This window comes from Salvelinus fontinalis, chromosome 22 (genome assembly GCF_029448725.1).
Source record: "Salvelinus fontinalis isolate EN_2023a chromosome 22, ASM2944872v1, whole genome shotgun sequence".
NCBI lineage: Eukaryota > Metazoa > Chordata > Actinopteri > Salmoniformes > Salmonidae > Salvelinus > Salvelinus fontinalis.
Genome location: NC_074686.1, coordinates 32441558 through 32462771, shown reverse-complemented (window position 1 = coordinate 32462771; position 21214 = coordinate 32441558). Strand labels below are relative to the sequence as shown.

The 21214-nt window shown below is 44.4% G+C and overlaps 1 protein-coding gene across 2 annotated transcripts in view; it reads right to left on the bottom strand.

Annotated features, from left to right (window-relative positions):
• The window catches only part of LOC129820215 (ribosome biogenesis protein bop1-like), an 87264-nt gene extending 66322 nt beyond the window's left edge, over positions 1–20942 (bottom strand). The window contains exons 1-3 of one of the 2 annotated variants that reach the window (XM_055877223.1): positions 20786–20942; positions 20101–20364; positions 8298–8438 (exon numbers count right to left, since the gene is read on the bottom strand). In XM_055877223.1, coding sequence (XP_055733198.1) covers positions 8298–8438; positions 20101–20364; positions 20786–20884 — 504 coding nt within the window. In that variant the 5' untranslated portion in view covers positions 20885–20942. The remainder of the gene's footprint in view (positions 1–8297; positions 8439–20100; positions 20365–20785) is intronic. The other variant, XM_055877224.1, reaches the window with a different exon arrangement.
• Between the last annotated feature and the right edge of the window lie 272 nt (positions 20943–21214).

Here is a 21214-nt window from a genome sequence, read left to right as displayed (position 1 = left end):
CCTGCTTCTCCTTAAATAGACTATTAAAAAGAGATTTCCTGCTGACAGTGCAGTGACAGGCCAAGATTCCACATCAGTTACTACCTATCTGTTAATTTTATCACCATATTGATTTCAGCAGTGTAGTGGAGCTTGAATGCAAATCTTTGTCCCTAGGACAGGAACGGTTTGGTAAGTAGTTTATCCTGGGCCAATACAAATGGCAGACCTGGTCCTCTCCTCGGAGACCTCTCACGGCCTTTTGTTTGGCCCAGGGGCAGCACAGCGCACAGGGTTCACTGATCAATATTAGACTGTTTGAGGAGACACTGAATGCATCTTCTAGGTAACCTGCCAAGGTGACTCCATCAATCATGACATTGTTTCAGGGTCCATGTCAAACATGTCAGCACCAACCGTAGGGCTAGCTGCATTCAGATGATCACACTGAGTATAGTCTCCCGAGTGGCAAGGTGGTCTAAGGCACTGCATCTCAGTGCTAGAGGCATCACTACAGACCCTGGTTTGATTCCAGGCTGTATCACAACCGGCCGTGATTGGGAGTCTCATAGGGTGGCGCACAATTGGTCCAGCGCCGTCCGGGTTTGGGTTTGGCCTGGGTAGGCCGTCAACTGACTTGACTATTTATAAAAAATAAAATAAAAAGCGGATGGACTTAAATTCCATACTGGCTGGGTATGGGTTAACTATTGTAGGAGGTAAAATGAGACCGGCTGGGAGGAGGTCTAGACTTCAGACCATTTCCAAGAAGTCTATGGACCAGAAGCCATTTGAGTCAATGACAAAAATTTGTGTCAAAAATGAGTTGTCCCAAGTGGAAATCTCTCTGTCACAGATAGGTATGGACAGGCATGGTATTCACGCAAGATTCTTTACCCAGGTAACAATCCTCAAAATGGGTTGGATTGGAAAAACTATTCTACTTCAGTATAGTTGTCTTCATAATAAATTGAGATTAACACCCTCAAAAAGAGAGAAATATTGGTTATGACATCCATCTGGATGGCAACACAGTATGAGAGGGGTAGTCAGAGGGGTCTATATGGCTCCTTATGGAATCCTTATGAATATCCTACCGTCTAATGCTGGTAAACAGATCACCACCCACGTTCTATTAGGTTAAATTTGATAAATCTTTAAGAATGGATTCTAGAACAAAACCACTCTAGCGCCGCAGCAGACATTTCATAAAAACCATGGCCGTGTCTGCCGAAGCACAAAATATATTCCTCATTTGTTTCTCTCCCACGAAAATGTCATCCAAATGGCTGAGGGGGAAAAAAACGAAACAAAAGATCCTATAGTCTATTTAAATGTCAGGTCTGGTTGTTCCTCTAATAAAATGAGAAGAAAAGAACAAGGGAATAATCCACTAAGCGAATAAGCGGTGGGTTTCTGTTGAAATCAGACGACGATATTGGAAAAGTAGGGTTGATTATGTCTTTGGGTTAAGGCGTAACCAACCAACGGCACTTCCACCATTCCTGACGGCTACATTGACTTCCATAAAGGAAGTTTTAGTGGCCGCTGAGGGCTGGCAATGGTTATTTCATTTCAGCCGTCGAACGCAAGGCCCCATTTTCCAACCGCTGCTGATGTACCTGGCTTGCGGTGTATGGCCATAACTCCTTTGCGGCAACATGGACTTTACTGCTTGTAAAAAATATAATATTTGGGGAGGGAGGTTGGTTGGAGTGAAATTAATTGAATGAACAGGAGTGGGGTAAAGAATCGAATAGTTCAATGCTGTAGACTAGAGGAAGTCTGTACAGGGCATGGGGCCATCCGTTTAACCACGGCATGACCAGACCAGCGTTGAAACAACCTCTCCATACACACATACATACAACATGTTCTCCTGTCTCACACATGTATGGGCCCTCTGCTTTCCACATTTAAAAATGCCGCACTCACACCCAAGTTATTGGTGCTGGTCTTCAGGAACATTTAGGACAGATAATAGAAGTAGACCCTCCATGTACTGGGAGTAGGGGTGAGTTCGGGCCTGCTCCTCAGGCCCTTTCCTGGGCTAAGGTTGTGTTGAAATAGACCCCCTGGTCTACGTTCCCTTAATCGATTCGATTTCATGGCTGGAACGCAGCGACACGACCAGAGGAAACCACGGACCGCCCTCTGTGACAGCTCTTAACTCAATAAATGGGGAAGAAGGACCTGGGAGAAGCTATGGAGGGACTAAGACCAATGCCCATGGCCTCAGTTTAGCTGAGGAACAGCCAGCAAACTCTGCTGAAGCACTGATAGCTAAACGTGCCTCTGAGCCTCTCCTGAAATCAGAGTTGATATCCGGTTCTCTTTTTCCTAATCCACACAGGCAGGTTTTTGTTACGTTTTACCACAGCTACTACACCCAAGAGGAACCTGAAAACATTTATTTTGACTGCTTTAGGTAACAAGCTGTTCCCAATGAGACTCTGGCTCAATCAGCGCATTGTGGCTGAGCACGGAGGACAGAGGGAGGGAAGAAAAGAGCGAGGGAGTGATAAAGTGAGAGGGAGGAGAGATGGAGACAGAGTGACAGAGAGAGGGGGAAAAGCAGAGAGAGAGACAAATGAGAGAGTTTGACCTCCTCAGTCAAAGGGACACTGGGTCCAGATCACACCGTGTCCTGTCCTCTCTAGCTGGGTCCAGATGTCAACATTGGAAATAGAACCACTCTCTCCCTGTCTGCTGTCAATCAGAGGTGCTAATAAAAACAGAGAGGAGGACGCTGTGGTCTGGTCTCCCTCATCCAGTCAAAGAGCCGCCAGTCCCAGTCCGAAAGAGTGAAAATCCCTGCTTTAAAAGAAATGAACTGCCATCACGAATTGGACTGGGATTGTGGTGGATACCATCTGGAAGGCATTAGAAACCGCCACCTGGAGACATCCCAATCACAAAATTAAACTTTGGGATTACTAACATTTTGCGAAAAAAAAAAAAACTCACTTCCAGACATGAGTACCTCCATTTCCAAACCCCCTTTTCAAAATCTGGTTTCCGAGAGGAGGGTGGAGGAGGACGAAGGAGGACGTGGAGGAGAATACGAGTCTGGTCTCTTAGCTCATGGTTAAACGGGACACCCAACACGTCACAACGTAGAGAGGTTGTTTGTTATGGTTGGTAATGAAATGAAAATAAGCCACCTCCTACAGGCTGCTCGCTCCTGAGCACCTGAGAGTTCTGGCAGACGAACAGCCTTCCTGAAACAGATAGGATCACACGTCGTCCTATCGTTGATTAGGCTGGAATAATAGGAGGGGGGGGGGGGGTCAAGGGATTTAGGAAAACATTTTTTAAATGGTAGGCCATCTCAGCACATGCCGGAGAAGCCAGAGGAACATAACGCTAACATATCCTAGACGTTAGACATAGGAACTTCCATCTTGAGGTTGTGAAAAAAGGTTTGATTTGACCAATACATGGTGAGGAAACTTTTCACCAATGATGAAGTATTATTATTATTTTTTATTCCCAGCACATGTGATGGTGTGCCGTGCATGTTGATACGAATTCACTCTCAGGAAACTCACGTCTTGGCATGGATGTTGGTTCTACACCGAATGGTGCATTCAAAAGACCGGCTGAACTGTGTTCTGTTCCTGTGGACCTGCTGGGAAGTCAAGCAGCACAGCCTTGCAGGGTAATCTAAGGTTGTCAGGTGGAGAGTTTAAATGGCTGCCAAGTATGCATCTCCATCTCCCCTGTCCGCTCCGTCAGTAATGCACACACTAAAATTGATATTATGCCATGTCAAAGAGTTGAGTCCACCAAACACGGAAATGTTGTGATGTAAATGTACCCTTGAGCCGTAGTCTCACAAAAACAGCTTTACAGAAAGAAACAAAAAAAATAATACTGATTTCATCATGTCTACAGTCTACTACTAGCACCACAAGAGCTCAGCTATGCAAGAGGCCCACCATGCTGGAGTTTTCATCATAGGGGCAGCTTGGCAGGGGTACCCAAACTAAGTAGACAGGATCTGGGATGGGGAGTGTAGAGGTGGGGGCCTACATCATGGATGTCCTAAATATCAATGCAGCCTTCAAGAGAGCCGTTAAAGTGTCTGCCTAAGGACCCACACATTTTAGGTTTGTCTGTGGTCCACCAAATTCACGGGAAAGCGTTCCAACTTCCCGTGCCGAGCTTAACAAGAACAACCAACCAGGAGGCTACGCTGTGAGCACAGCCACAAGAACAACCGACCAGGAGGCTACACTGTGAGCACAGCCACAAGAGCAACCAACCAGGAGGCTACGCTGTGAGCACAGCCACAAGAACAACCAACCGGGAGGCTACGCTGTGAGCACAGCCACAAGAACAACCAACCGGGAGGCTACGCTGTGAGCACAGCCACAAGAACAACCAACCGGGAGGCTACGCTGTGAGCACAGCCACAAGAACAACCAACCGGGAGGCTACGCTGTGAGCACAGCCACAAGAACAACCAACCGGGAGGCTACGCTGTGAGCACAGCCACAAGAACAACCAACCAGGAGGCTACGCTGTGAGCACAGCCACAAGAACAACCAACCAGGAGGCTACGCTGTGAGCACAGCCACAAGAACAACCAACGCAGTAGGCTTGGGAGGTTATGGGCATTTAGAAAAAGACACAGGATGGTTTTTCAATACCATCAAAACAATACAATTTTTAATCAAATGTCAATATTTGTAGTTAAGACCTGCAGCCAACTTATTCAATAGGTTAGGAGATAAAGAAGATGGCGTTCCTCATTTCAACTTTCACAATTTTTCATTATGAAGTTTATTGGTAGTCCCCAGTCACGTGGTGTTTGTTTACAAGCAGACAACGACGAGAGACGGAAGCCTTGTGAGTCACTCACTGTCATGCAGCATTCACCAGGTGATCTAGTTACAGTATGGAATTCACAATTAAACGTTTGCCAGCTAGATATGTTCTAACTATTAAGTTACCAGTCTAAAATGTGATAAATGCTCTGCAGTTGTGCATTTGGTTTGCTAATTTATTAGCAAGTTACTTCTTCCAAAATCAACCATTTACTTGGTAACAGTAGAGAATTCCCTCCTGGATCAAGAGCCTTGCTGTTTGATGTTTGGTTTGTGTGTGGAGCAAACTGGGAGTAGCATTATGGACTTGTATAGTTTAGGTCTGAGACTGTATAAAATATGTTCGCAATGCGCTCTTAAGCATTTAGTTAGCATTCTTTATCGGATTTTCCATGTACTTATTAGGACTGCTAACCTTCGATTTACTGAGTATTAGTGGTGTTTGAAAACAGCGTCCCTTGTGTTCAGTGCCGGTATTACCGAATATCCCGGTATGGCACAAGGTCGGTATGAAGGTATGACCATCTGGATACCGCACAAGCCTACTTCCTACGCAGTGAGCGCAGCCACAAGGCTACTTCCTACGCAGTGAGCGCAGCCACAAGCCTACTTCCTACGCAGTGAGCACAGCCACAAGCCTACTTCCTACGCAGTGAGCGCAGCCACAAGCCTACTTCCTACGCAGTGAGCGCAGCCACAAGCCTACTTCCTACGCAGTGAGCGCAGCCACAAGCCTACTTCCTACGCAGTGAGCGCAGCCACAAGCCTACTTCCTACGCAGTGAGCGCAGCCACAAGCCTACTTCCTACGCAGTGAGCGCAGCCACAAGCCTACTTCCTACGCAGTGAGCACAGCCACAAGCCTACTTCCTACGCAGTGAGCGCAGCCACAAGCCTACTTCCTACGCAGTGAGCACAGCCACAAGCCTACTTCCTACGCAGTGAGCACAGCCACAAGCCTACTACGCAGTGAGCACAGCCACAAGGCAGGGTGGCACACATGCACTCACTAACACTCCCAGCCTGTTAAGAGCTTTGGCAGCCCTGCCAACCCTGTTTGCCAATCTCCAAATTGAGCATTTCCCCCTTAGGTCCCCATCCCTCACTCACTCGCACGTGCACACCCTTCCCAGTCTAGTGTGCTACCGAATTGAGTTCTCCTGCATTGTGCACAGGTCCCGTTGAGCAGTAGCTATGCAGAGGCAGGAAGAAGGAGGCGTAGTGGGGAGCCAGGGTTCTCTCTCTCTCTCTCCCCCCCCTCCATTCCACAATGTGTCTTCATTCATCTCAAAGAGCACATGGAAAAGCAATTGCGGGAGAAAAAGCCCCTTCCTGCCGGGCGAGGAGGCCTCGGACAGGCGCTGCTGCAGTCTCACGTATTCCCCCTTCACTCCGCGAAACAGGAAATAGCCCTTTATTACAAAAGGAAGGAGAAGAAGAATAAACGAGCAACATTTTTGACCATCCGCCGGTTTGTTTGTAGCTAACTTGTGCGCCGACAGAGGGCTGCATGCGACGGGACGGCGAGGAGGAACCCCATCTCCTGTTCCCAGGCAGGGGACTAACTTAACGCAGGCCAAATGGGCCAGGACCACCGTGGTTCCACTCATGCGGGGCAGCAGCAACACCGTGACCACACAGACTAGAGCAGACCGGACGAAGGCTTAAAGGGCACACCGGCTAGTCTCGGGTCACACCGGCTAGTCTCGGGTCACACCGGCTAGTCTCGGGTCACACCGGCTAGTCTCGGGTCACACCGGCTGCTGCAGGAAATGATCAGAATGACAAGATGGAACCAGTGATGATGTTTTCCATTTCCTCTGTCCTCTCGTTGGACGGTCCGTAAACCCTAAACTCTTACAGGGGTTGAAGACAGTAGATCCTTAAATAAGGGGAAACTTAAGTTGAGGGAGGGGAACACACGGAACATCTGTTTTAATGAAAGAGACTCATTCCATCTCTCCATAGAGGAGTATTCTGACACTGTTAGACTGTGTAGGTGAGGCTAATGCCATCAGTGGAAGGATCAGGTCTAGGGTGGGATGAGTTTCTGCCTCTCCCTCAATGGGAGCTGCTCTCTGGAACACCTCTTCTTGACTCCCTGTGGTTGACTCTACTTGACTCCCTCACTCTATCCCTCCACCCATTATACTCTCTCTCCCCCTCCTCTTCACCCCTTCACCCCTTCCCCCTTCCCCCTTCCCCCCCCCCCCCCCCCCCCCCCCCCGACCCCTGAGTCATAGTACCACAGACACCTGCGGGCTCCGGCTCGCACATATGGATGCCCCCCCACTATGGACGGAGTGACTTGAATCTGAAACACCTCTGTTTAAACAAGCCCCGAGTCTCTTAAAAATCCCTCTGGTTTTTCAAAAGCTCTGCTGAAGTCTCTTTAGAAACTAAATCAAGTAAGCAGTTTTGATTCCAGTTGTGTCCTATATTATTTCACAGGGCATTAAACCCACCTCACTCTCTTTCAAAAGCAAAGCCCTTCCCAAGAACAATATGGCCCCTTCACTCGCTACAACACATTCCTCATCCCAGAGCCAAGTGCCAGAAACAGTGTTGGATGGCTGACAGTTTCAAGGTTGTATGGCCTGGCAAATGATCTAAACCACAGGGTTCAGCGCTTCTCAACGGACCCTGTAAATTAAATAGCAGAGTACAAAAAATAAGGCTTTAATAGGCCAACATGCAAATAAGGAAGAAAAATCTCCGTCCTGCAGATCTCCTGCTTGGTTGTGGTGGCATGAAGCACACGACTACATCATCCTACGCTGCTTCTGAGCTCACTTGAAAAGCAACAACATAAAAAGTACTGTCTGTTTTCAACCCAATAATGAGAAACGAGTGGAAGCCAATCTGCTGAGTCTCTAACTACAGACAGACTGGAGGACATGTTGACCAGACTGCAGGGATCAGAACAGCAGTGTAATAGGAAGCACTACAGCAGGAACACATGATGTCTCATCACCTTGTACTATAGCAACAACAATGCATGGTGGTTAGTGTGTTTCACTACAAATCTGCTAAATCTATTCATTCAAATCAATGAAATTGTCCCTTGTTCTTTTGTATTCTGTTTGAGCCTCAGACAGAATGCATCTTATTTCTAGAGTATGGGACATTAGAAAATGTGTGTTCTCTCACTGGTGGACATGCCATGGACCAAATATCCGTACAAACTTTGAGGACAATTAATATGCGATGGTTCTGAAAAAGCACATTACTCAAACCAACTCTGTACTAGGTAGGTAAAGAATAGCAGTTCATGGCCTTGAGTACAAATGATCAGTTTATTTGTACACCAAATCCCCAATATGTTAGCCATCCAAATACATCTAGAAGTGCTAGTCAAATGACGACTCAAATAAAAAAAAAGAGGCCCAGTGGAAGAAAACAGATTGAGTGACAAATGCAGGGTTTGTCTCAGCAGCATTTTTATGATTGAGTATCAAGTCGACTGATGTTAAAACAATGACCTTACCTCTTCATCAGAGGTGTCGTGTTCATACTCGTCCCCATGCTGAGTGGTGATCAGTCCCTTCTCTCCTCCGTCATCCATGGCGACTCCCTCAACTTTATTCATCTTCCTCTTCTGCTTTGGTGCAGTTTTTTCGTCTGGCTGCTATGAAAACAAGACACCAAGGAATGACATTTAGAGTTCATAGCAACCGGTTGCTCTGCGAACAAGTTCTGGTACATTTTTTAAATGCTGGAGGGAATGACTTCCCTGCTTGGTGCTGTTAAAAGCATTTTTGTCTAATTATCTAAGAATAAAAAAGTTATGCGTGACAGCCAATCACCTCTGTCAGACCTATAAGTAAAATAGAAGCAGTTTAAGGAATTAAAACTTCCTGCAGGCTTGAAGGGACGACTGATTATTTGATGCCCTTAATGGATCAATGACAGTTTCCATGTTTTAGGATTCACATTTATTTACACATCTTCCTTTACATGATTCTCTCTCTCACACACACACACACACACACACACACGAGGAGCAGTCACCAGAAATGCACATCCTGTGTGAGTGGAAGGCCAGCGAGGATGGAAGGATCCAAGGACCCACCACTGGACGTGCTTTACTGTGAGCCATCAGTCACACAGACGCAGAGCCGTCAAAGGCTCTCTTAACAGGAATGAGGGGATAGAGGAATATAAGGCAGGGCGGGATGGATGCATGGAGGGAGGAAGGGGGAATTAACTGCTTTGAGACAAGGAGATAGAGGTATAGAGGGAGGGATGAAGGGAGAGAGAGAAGTTCTTTGAGGTTGCAGTCTCATTTCCCTAGAGGCAGTGACAGGCAGGTGAGTAACATGCTATGATTTATGCCTCCTATGGGTCCCGGTATCTCTTGGCCTGCAGCTCTAAGTGAAACACTTCCTCCCTGATGCCTAGTTAAATCCCCATCAAGACAGAGCTGCCTGGGCCCAGTTTTAATACTAAATGCATTTTTACGCCCAGGGGATTTCAGTCAGACCTGAGTTTCGCTCTGCTGTAGCCTCCTCTTGAACTGAACAAACAAGGTGAAGGTTTGAGTAGGAGGCTGTTTAAGAAAGCCAAGAGGGAACCTTGTTTACTCCACAACACAGAAGCCAACGCTTGTAAAATAGCAGACCAGATAGAACAGTGGGGCTTCCTGACTACGCTACAAGTCTGTTGGAGGATTACCAAGCTAATCTGTTTACTGTTACAGGGATGAGGAGATTGCGGGGCAGGGAGAGAGTGAGACCACGACAGATGACTTGTCCAGATGATGTGCGACCGATCAGCCAAAAGAGAAGGGCTCGCAGAGTGGATCATACAGCTTGAAAACAAGCAGTGGACTGGACATCCAGCTGAGCTTGGCCCGGAGCCCATGTGACCACAACGAGGATAAAATGTGGGAGAGAGGCTGTGGACGGGAAGGCACTGCACGGAGTCAGTCAGGAGAGAGAGAGAGAGAGAGGCTGAGGACGGGAAGGCACTGCACGGAGTCAGTCAGGAGAGAGAGAGAGGCTGAGGACGGGAAGGCACTGCACAGAGTCAGCCAGGAGAAGCCAAATGCAAAGGCCATTATTTCCCCCCATAATTAATGCTCTTAGGGACATTCAAATTAACGTCTTGACACTCAAAATGTATTGGCGTACCTCAGGGTTATGGCTGGTAATTTACAAAATCTATGAAATTAATCATTTCTGGCTTGAATCTCCTGCAGGCCTTTTGGTTCCGAGCACATTCACACACGCGGGCCGCACACACCCACGTGTAAGCCAACACACAGTAGTTCAGACATACAGTCTCCACACATTGGCCAACAAGTTGTTTTTAACGCTCCAAAGCGGACGCAAGCAGGCCCCAGGTTCCCCAATACCATGCTGCATCCTTTGAGTTACAGGGTGAAGCCTGAATGGATCAATCAGAAGGCCTTCATGTCCCATTCACACTTCCACTTAATTGGGAGCAAAACCCAAACGATAAGCCCACCTAGGCTCCCTATCCCTGGCTTGGCCTGCTGCAGCACCTCCATCCAGAGAGAGGGGTCATCCTAGGGTGAACTCTGCTACACAACCCTCACACAGGGCCCAGGGACAAAATGGTAAAACTTAGCGGGGGTGGGAGTTGTATTAGCGGGGGTGGGAGTTGTATTAGCGGGGGTGGGAGTTAAGTGTTTTAAGGGACTAAAATCGAGTAAACAAAGGGGATGCACTTTGTCTTGTTGTCCGGGATACCATTCCCCCATGTCCACCATCAATTTGACCCCTGCGCTCACATCCCTCCACCTTTCCAAAACTTGGAGGAGACATGTGTAACCCACGGTGGAAGTGGCCCAGACACGTCTGAAGACCAGAGCTCCTGCGTGGGTGCATTAGGAGCAAAGCCTTCCTGGTTACTGTAAGATGAGCCCCCCAGTCAAAGTCTCCCCTTTCCTCCCCCACTCTAACCCCATTTTAAATCGGCATCTCCCACCCACTCACACGCCGAGAGCGCGGACCGACTGGCCGGCCAACGGCAGAGCTGGCCGGCCCGATCGAAGTGAGCTGGCCGCAGCCGGCCGTTGCACCAGGGGACTCTCCCAGGGACCATAAAGCTTCCAGCAGCCACATTAACTTCTGCCTGGTGTGTTGAAGGCCCAGATTCTTTATTCACAAGAACAGGGAGGAGAAAAGAGAAACAACAATGAGTCTGGATGGATAAGAAAGCTGCAGATAACAGCACAAGATGATTTCAAGGTTCCAAATTTGTTCCAGTGTGCCTTTGCAATAACACAATACAATTATTTTTGCATTAATTTTGTTCTTTGTTTGCGTCTCTTGGCATTGCCAAACTTACATGCTGACCAGACCTGACACGTCGCATGCGCGAGCGTCGCAAAATAAATTTAGAAATCCATGTTATTCAATTATTGCACCCACACTGCCAACGAGCGTCTGCGACGCAAAGGGCTAAAGTAGAAGTCCTTCCTATTTCTGACGCAGATTGCGCTGAAAGTCCTGCCTCTCCCATCTCCTCATTGGTTTACAGAAGCAGGTACCCACGTGACATCTCCTCATTGGTTATACCCACATGGGTGATTGAAAGACGAACTTTGTTGCCGGTTGTCGTGGTAATACAATGAAAGTTTAGATGCGATCAGCATATAAATTCAAAGATGATAAAGCCTGGAAGGAGGAGATGACTAGAAACGATTTGGTTGGCCGTTTTATGTGTGGATTAATTGTCGGAGTAGAGGTCCTTGTGCATTTCAGGTAAAATAACAACTCAATGTTTATATCCCAGGACAAATTAGCTGGCAACAGCAAGCTCGCTAAATAGGACAAATTAACGTTAGCTAGCAAGTGCAAGCTAGCTAGCTAAATTGCCATACATGTTTAATGCTTTTCAACCTGTCCCCAAATTAATGTCATTGGTTCAAACTTTGTTTTGATATTTTAACCTGCGTGTCGTGATCGCGTTTGGTGTGTGGGGGGGGGGGGGGGGGGGGGGGGGGGGGGGGGGGGGGGGGCAAAATACATTTATGCACGATAGCGCCTCCGGTTTGGGTTCCGTGTTACTTGAAGGACTGCACACTTAAAAACAGCCAAGACCCGTGTTTGATTTGAGGGATGCATGTGGTGCTAAAATCTGCATGGCAGTAATAAAATAAACAGTAAACATGTTGTCCCTGATGAATGAGGCCCCTCGTACCAACCATTGTAATTTTGTAAATGACGGCTCTCTATTGCAAGACGTATTCTTCACCCAAGTTGTCAAAAATCGAGCCAGTGGTGTCTGAGATATCGCGGCGGGTTAGTTAGACTCATATCCCTGAGCATGTGTGCAAAATTTCAGCACTCGGAGGCAAACGGATCAAGATATATAAACATCCACCCATTATAGCGCCACCATGTGGTTGATATGAATGCTCTTGCATATGTTAAGTCTTGACAGCATTTGCAACACAATTGTTACAATACGAATATCTTTGACTGATTGATTTGCCAGACCACACCTTCGTGAATGCTTATTGATCAACAGCAGCCATGTTGTTTTAGGTACGAGTCTGAGAACTTTGAACCAAAATGCCACTTCAAGTTTCGTGCAGATTGGTCATTTGGTGCCAGTAGGATAGAGTTGTGTTTTTCACAAAATTCTACATGGTGGAAAATCCATCATAGCGGACCTTATTATGAGTCACGGAGGCAAATTTGTTCCTTGTGAGGAGAGGGACCTATGTACCGAATTGCATGACTTTAGGTCAAATGGGGTGAGGGACATGACCTTTCAAAGTTTGTATTTTCAAACTCTTGTTATAGCGCCACCATCTGGACAATCAGTGTAATTTTCATCTCTATGGAAAGATGCATCATTCACCCAAGTTGTCAAAATCAGGCCAGTGCTGTCTGAGATTACACATGCGACTAAAGAATGAACGGAGACAGACCCAGTCCCCTCCCTGATTTCATCGTGGGGGACAATAAACATAATTGTAGAATTGAAACTGGTCAAAAAGTTAAGAGACAATGAAGGTGTTGGGAGGATAAGATGACGTAATACAATGCAGTCATCCCAAGCCGTTTGCAGGACAGTTGGAGATTTTTGAACACACCAGACAGAACAATGAGCTAAACATTACCTGATAAATATAGCAGCTATCCCAGGAAGTCCCAGACACCTATTAACCCTATCCATTTCCCCTCCCATAGTTGGAGTGGCTACATCTCAATTTGCAAACCACTTCTGACAGAGGACTTTCTGCATTTGAAGATGGAGTCAGAAGGAGGGTAGATGGTACTATGGCAGATGTAGGCTTTACAGTAGACTGGCAAGAGAATAGAGATCGATAGACACCTGCCTGTTCCTGATTCCAAAGAATGTAATAAATACAACTTCCACTACGGGGTAGTAAAGAGTAATATCTATTAAATCCACACAAACTGATAGATATTTCATCCAGTGTGTAACTGGATGATGGATATTATTATATAGACTAATCTAGAGTTGTAGACAAATGTGTGAGTTGATGATCATGAAAAGCTTTGGAAAACAATATTTGATTTTATTGCAAGAGCAAAAGTTCTTTATTAAGACAAGAAAATTAATTATACTTAAAATAACCAAAGTAAAACAGTCACATTTTAGTAAAATAAAGGTGATTAAAAAAATGAATCAACTTTATTTTACTAAAATGTGACTAATGTGTTTTACTTTGGTTATTTTAAAGTAGAATTCATTTTCTTGTATAGAGAGAGCTATACACATACACACTACATGACCAAAAGTATGTGGACACCTGCTTGTCAAACACAGGTAGCCTAGTGGTTAGAGCGTTGGACTAGTAACCGGAAGGTTGCAAAAACGAATCCCCGAGCTGACAAGGTAAAAATCTTTCGTTCTGCCCCTGAAGGCAGTTAACCCACTGTTCCTAGGCCATCATTGAAAATAAGAGTTTGTTCTTAACTGACTTGCATAGTTAAATAAATGGTTAAATAAATATATATTTTTTAAACATCTCACTCCAAAATGAATATGGAGGAGTTGGTTGCTCTCTTTCCTGCTATAACAACCTCCACTCTTCTGGGAAGGCTTCCACTAGATGTTGGAATATTGCTGAGGGGACTTCCGATTTCATTCAGCCTTCCAGCCGGGGAAGTTTCCCATCCAAATGATGAAGACAAAATTAGCAGCAACGTCTATCAGGTTAAAGGAGGCGCACTGGCCCCCTATTGATATTTTTCTCAATGTCTACATCGCGGCGAGCTTATTGAGATTGGCAACAGCACTCTTGGTGGCATCGTAGTGTTGTAGGATCACTGGTTTCTGATGCTCGCCCTCAACCTTGGTGTCATGGTGCCTGGTGGACAGCGCCTGTACGGCCATGCCTGGTGATGGAACGTGGGACACCAAGGTAAGCAGCGCACGGAAGCCAAACAATGAACTGTAGATCTGTCTGCCATGGTTAGCCTTCATCGTCTCTGGAATGTGTGGTGTGCTGGATCTAACACTGCCGATGTTAGTCCACCTTTAAGAAGTTTTCAGCTAATGGTACAGTTGTATAGTTCTCTGTGGTGATATTTCACTTTTGCACCAAGGAGCCACAAGCCCTTGAGAACTTACTTAGAGCGACTGCGTGTCTTTCCATGTGGTTTGCCGAGGTATGCCTCTACTTTGAGGGTAGCTCAGGCCTGGGGTAGCTGGTCTCGGTCGCAGTTCCACCAGATCTTTATCACATTTGTCAGGTTTCAATTGGATGCTTTGTCGGGAAACTATATCAACCTCCGAAAATAAAGAGCTGCTTATCCACACAGATCTGTGCCAGGAATAAGATATTTTTGGTAGCTGGGCTACAAACATGCTCTAGAAATCCATGAAAGGGGCAGGCTTGTCTGCTGCAATTCGTTCATGCCTCGTTGCTCTGTCGTCAAACCTCATAATGCGTTGGAACCTTTCCAGGACATAGTTGCCGTAAACACTGGTCTGCCGTCAGCTTCTGACTAGAGGGAAGTTTGAGTCTCATTTATGCACAATCCTGCTATAAATCAAAAGACCAATAGGCTGTCATTGTAAATAAGAATTTGTTCTTAACTGACCTGCCTAGTTAAATAAAATGCAGACATAGATTTTTTTTCAGGGATGGCTCTTATTCCGTTCATGTATTCTTTATTTAGCTTCCGTTTGTTTCAAGCGCAATCGTGTCAATCATCTCTAAGGTCAGAAACAAATTAAACGATTCTTCATCTGCTTTGTAATATCTGGTTGATTTAGACATTTCTCTGCTGCTGCACACCTTTGACCTCCACACTGTGCCATTTCTGTCAAGATATGGTGTTTCATCACCATGCTTTTTAGCTGCAAGCCTTTATTGCTACCATGGCCTTTGACCCCAGCACTCCACTCGTCTCGCCCCCATTCAGAGCGAGCCTGCAAGGGTGCAACTTCAGTGTCACTATACTCAGAAGTCTTTGAAATATGATTGAAACCACTCCCTGAATTGTCCTGAGTGTTCCTGCTGGCATTTTTTACTGAAAATAAAACATTGGCGTCACCCAAATTTACCTTGAAGAGTGGAACTCAAGATGAAGGTAAATATTTTAGCTTTAAAACAGATTGCCCCCATCCACCTAGCATAATGTGTTATAAAAAAAACACTTTAAAAATATCTATTAACAAATATAAAGGTCATTTAGATTTTTCATACCATTATACCTGGCAAATAACATTTCAGTATGTCAGTAGAGCATATGATGAGCGCTACTTCTGCAGCTGATCGTCTGTCGGCTCAAAATTAAGTGACACACGTCCCCTCCCTTGAGGGTACATGTCACTGGATCTTATGTTTATGTAGTAACCCAAGAGTGGTTTTGACTGTGGGTCAAAATTTCCTGAATGTATTTCTAGCATTTGATATCCACATGGATTTATCAGACAAAGATATGTATGCCTGGGTGGAAAATGTCACTCGTCGGTCTAACAAAATGGCTACCATTCCTTGATAACTGAAGTATAGGGTGGAGAACATCTTTCAATTTTACAGTACATTTCCTGCAATCCTACACATTTTGTCATGGGGTGGAGAGAAATCTTTGCGGTTTTCAAGCTAATTTCCTGCAATTCTACAACTTTTGCCATGACTTATGCCATGTTAATATGATATCTGAGTGAGAGTGACTAACAAAATCAAATGGGGGGGCCCCCTGGAAGTCAGGGCCCCTGGGCATGGGCCGGGTCAGTATTATATAGTTTAGACAACTGGCAAGTTTAGATAGCTGGCAAGCCTAACTTACCAATCTAAAATGTTTGGCTGACATGGCTAATTGAGTGACTATCAATGACTGACAGAAGAAAAACAGCTTATAAACAACCACATTACTATATTGCACCTTGTGTATTCTACCATTCGACCTCTCAACAGTGAGTTAAGACTAGAGGACGACAGATTAATTAGGGCCGATTTCAAGTTTTCATAACAACCGGAAATCTGTATTTTTGGACACCAATTTGGCCGATTTAAAAATATATATATATTTACACCTTTATTTAACTAGGCAAGTCAGTTAAGAACACATTCTTATTTTCAATGACGGCCTAGGAACGGTGGGTTAACTGCCTTGTTCAGGGGCAGAACGACAGATTTTTACCTTATCAGCTCGGGGATTTGTTTTTGCAACCTTCCGGTTACTAGTCCAACGCTCTAACCACCTGCCTTACATTGCACTCCATGAGGAGCCTGCGTGGCAGGCTGACTACCTGTTACGCGAGAGCAGCAAGAAGTCAAGGTAAGTTGCTAGCTAGCATTAAACTTATAAAAAATAATCAATCTTAACATAATCACTAGTTAACTACACATGGTTGATGATATTACTAGTTTATCTAGCGTGTCCTGCGTTGCATATAATCGATGCGGTGCCTGTTCATTTATCACTGAATCACAGCCTACCTCGACAAACGGGTGATGATTTAACAAGCGCATTTGTGAAAAAAAAAAGCACCGTTGTTGCACCAATGTACCTAACCATAAACATCAATGCCTTTCTTTAAAATCAATACACACGTATATATTTTTAAACCTGCATATTTAGTTAATATCACCTGCTAACATGAATTTCTTATAACTAGGGAAATTGTCATATCTCTTGCGTTCCGTGCAAGCAGTCAGGGTATATGGAGCAGTTGGGGCCGCCTGGCTTGTTGCGAACTGTGTGAAGTCAATTTATTCATAACAAAGACCGTAATTAAATTTGCCAGAATTGTACATCATTATGACATAACATTGAAGGTTGTACAATGTAACAGCAATATTTAGACTTAGGGATGCCATCCGTTAGATAAAATACGAAACGGTTCCGTATTTCACTGAAAGAATAAACGTTTTGTTTTCTAAATGATAGTTTCCGGATTCGACCATTTTAATGACCTAAGGCTCGTATTTCTGTGTGTTATTATGTTATAATTAAGTCTATGATTAGAGCAGTCCGACTGAGCGATGGTAGGCACCAGCAGGCTCGTAAGCATTTATTCAAACAGCACTTTCGTGCATTTGACAGCAGCTCTTCGCAAAGCTCCAAGCATTGCGCTGTTTATGACTTCAAGCCTATCAACTCCCGAGATTAGGCTGGTGTAACCGATGTGAAATGGCTAGCTAGTTAGCAGAGTGCGAGCTAATAGCGTTTCAATCGGTGACGTCACTTGCTCTGAGACTTGGAGTAGTTGTTCCCCTTGCTCTGCAAGGGCTGTGGCTTTTGTGGAGCGATGGGTAACGATGCTTCGAGGGTGGCTGTTGTCGATGTGTTCCTGGTGCGAGCCCAGGTAGGAGCGAGGAGAGGGACGGAAGCTATACTGTTACACTGGCAATACTAAAGTGCCTATAAGAACATCCAATAGTCAAAGGTATATGAAATAGAAATGGTATAGAGAGAAATAGTCCTATAATAACTACAACCTAAAACTTCTTACCGGGAAATATTGAAGACTCATGTTAAAAGGAACCATCAGCTTTCATATGTTCTCATGTTCTGAGCAAGGAACTTAAACGTTAGCTTTTTTTACATGGCACATATTGCACTTTTACTTTCTTCTCCAACACTTTGTTTTTGCATTATTTAAACCAAATTGAACATGTTTCATTATTTATTTGAGGCTAAATTGATTTTATTGATGTATTATATTAAGTTAAAATAAGTGTTCATTCAGTATTGTTGTAATTGTCATTATGACAAAAAAATATATATATATAATTTTTTTTAACAAAATGGCCGATTAATCGGTATCGGCTTTTTTTGGTCCTCCAATAATCGGTATCGATGTTGAAAATCATAAATCGGTCGACCTCTAGTTAAGATCCCGACGGAGTTCCAAGAAAACAATATGACAATTTTACTCTGACATGTCCGCGACCCATACTTTACGAAAAACTGATTTAAGGAAGTAGCATACTTTAGCGCGTTAGAGTGCTTCTTCCTTACATTGGAGAAATCAACACTCCGAAATCCACCATTTCAGCCAGAATGTTTAGTGTGCTCTGAGCACTCGGAGAGAAAACAAATTTGCAAACCAGCAGTCTGATATTACCCAGCTAGTAATCACACAACTCACTTCACCCATCCACCTGTAATAAAGAATGTATAGACTGAACAAAAATATAAAAAACGCAACATACAACAATTTCAAAGATTTTACCAGGTTAGTTCAAGTAAGGAAATCAGTCGATTTAAATAAATTCCTTAGCCCCTAATCTATGGATTTCATGACTGGGAATACAGATATGCATTGTTGGTCAGAGATAACTTCAATAAATAAAAAAGTAGGGTCAAATATAAGAAAATCAGTCAGTATCTGGTGTGACCACCATTTGCCTCATGCAGCGCGACATCTCCTTAACATAGAGTTGACCAAGCTGTTGATTGTTGTCTGTGGAATGGTGTACCACGCCTCCTCAACGGCTGTGCGAAACTGCTGGATATTGGCGGGAACTGGAACATGCTGTCGTACACATCAATCCAGAGCATCCCAAACGCTCTCAATGGGTCAGTATGCAGGCCATGGAAGAACTGGGACATTTTCAGCTTACAGTAATTGTGTACAGATTCTTGCTACATGGGGCCGTGCATTATCATGCTGAAACATGAGGTGATGGTGGCGGATAAATGGCACAACAATGGGCCTCAGGATCTCATCACGGTATTTCTGTGCATTCAAATTTCCATCGATAAAAATGCAACTTGTGTTTGTTGTCCGTAGTTTATGCCTGCTCATACCATAACCCCACCATGGCGCACTGTTCACAACGTCGACATCAGCAAACCGCTCACTCACCCACCATACATACTATCTGCCCAGTTGAAACCAGGATTAATCCGTAAAGAGTACGCTTCTCCAGCATGAGCATTCGCCCACTGAAGTCGGTTACAACCCTGGTGAAGACGACAAGCACGCAGATGAGCTTCCCTGAGATGGTTTCTGACAGTTTGTGCAGAAACTCTTCGGATGTGCAAACCCACAGTTTGATCAGCTGTCCGGGTGGCTGGTCTCAGACAATCCCGCAGGTGAAGAAGACTGATGTTGAGGTCCTGGGCTGGCCTGGTTACAAATGGTCTGCGGTTGTGAGGCCAGTTGGATATACTGCCAAATTCTCTAAAACGACATTGACCTCCAGTAACTTATGGTAGAGAAATTAACATTAAATTCACAAGCAACAGCTCTGGTGGACATTCCTGCAGTCAGCATGCCAAATGCACGCTCCTTCAAAACTTGAGACATCTGCAGCATTCTTGTGTGACAAAACAGCACATTTTAAAGTGGCCTTTTATTGTCGCCAGCACACAGTGCACATGTGTAATGATCACGCTGTTTAATCAGCTTCTTGATATGCCATACCAGTCAGGTGGATGGATTATCTTGGCAAAGGTGAAATGCTCACTAAGAGAGATGTAAACAAATTTTAGCACAACATTTAAGAGAAGCTTTTTATGCATATGTCAAATTTCTGGGATCTTTTATTTCAGCTCATGAACCCAACACTTTTTGCGTTTATATTTTTGTTCAATGTAGATGTATTTTGCAAGCACACAAATGTCACCTTGTTGAATCCGGAGCAGCCAAGATAAAAAAAAGTAAAGTCACAAAATAAAATAGATTCCTGCACAATGTTGAACGCTATCACAGGTAATTGAGTGCAAGGTCTGATAAAGTCAAGACCTTTAGGTCAAAACGTTTGCACTCAAACTGCCTTTAACTTGCCTAAAGCTTTTCCTGGCGAGGTCACGTGGTCAGGAAAAACTCTGGACCCTACTATATTGCTTCTGTAAAAGAAATAAGACTCCCATATTCACCGTAGGTGTATTCTTATCTGTTGCAGGCGGTTCAGTAGCTGTTTCAACACCACTACTCTTCGTCAGAATCTCATCAAGAATGACAGCATCATCATCATCATCTTCTTCATCATCCCCTTCTTCAGCATCCTCTTCTTCATCATCGTGGCTGTCACTCCCAGAGTCTTCCAGTCCAGAGAACATACTCTCCTCGCTATCTGAGAGGTCTGCATCTTCCTCCTCCCCAGCCTTCTTCTCAGTGACATCTTTGTCAAATATGGGAAGCTGAAATATCAGAGAGAGAAAAACAGACACATACAGATTTGATGGGCGAAACATGAATGAGTAAGCACTTTAACGGATACAAAATTAATATAGAATCTTCGAACGTTAGCTAGTTACCTGACCCAAGTGATACATTAGCAATAGCACAAGGATGCTTGCTAGCTGATCAAGGTGAGACAGACAATTAGCTAGTTATTATTTATACAAAAACATCCGTACTTATTTTATTACCAAATACATCAGGGGGCTGTGATGAACACACAAAAGTTAGTTCGGAAAAAAACGGCAGTGTTTTAGTCTGCACATCCACATTTTCCTGCATAGCCAACGTGTTAGCCTAGCTAGCTGGTTAGCTCCGAATTACAAGTTTTAGCTAACGTTACCCTTTTACCGCATATACATTTCAGAAATACTTTCGTACCTGGTCCTCGTCCTCTTCAACAACTCTTTTCTTCGCACTCTTTTCTTTAGCTTTACTCATGGTGCCGTTTTTCTGTGATTCAAGATTCACCGTACGCATGCTTCTTGAACGTCAACAGCCGAACATGTGGGACTCCGGTAAGAGGTCAGAGTTGAAAGTTGAACGTCTGTTTTAAAACTGCGGTTTTCTAGAACTATTATAAAAATATATATTATATTATTTTTTGGAACATAACAACATACTTTGATACCTAAAGTGATTCAGCCTAAATACGTTGCAAATTGATTAAGTAAAACATTTTTTGGTGTATTTTATATTTTATCGTTGCATCTTGTGTTATATTATTTTATAAATACTATAAGTTAACTATATACTATTTTGGCATTTAATTCATGACATTTTAGTTGTGACTTATGGATAAATTATTTT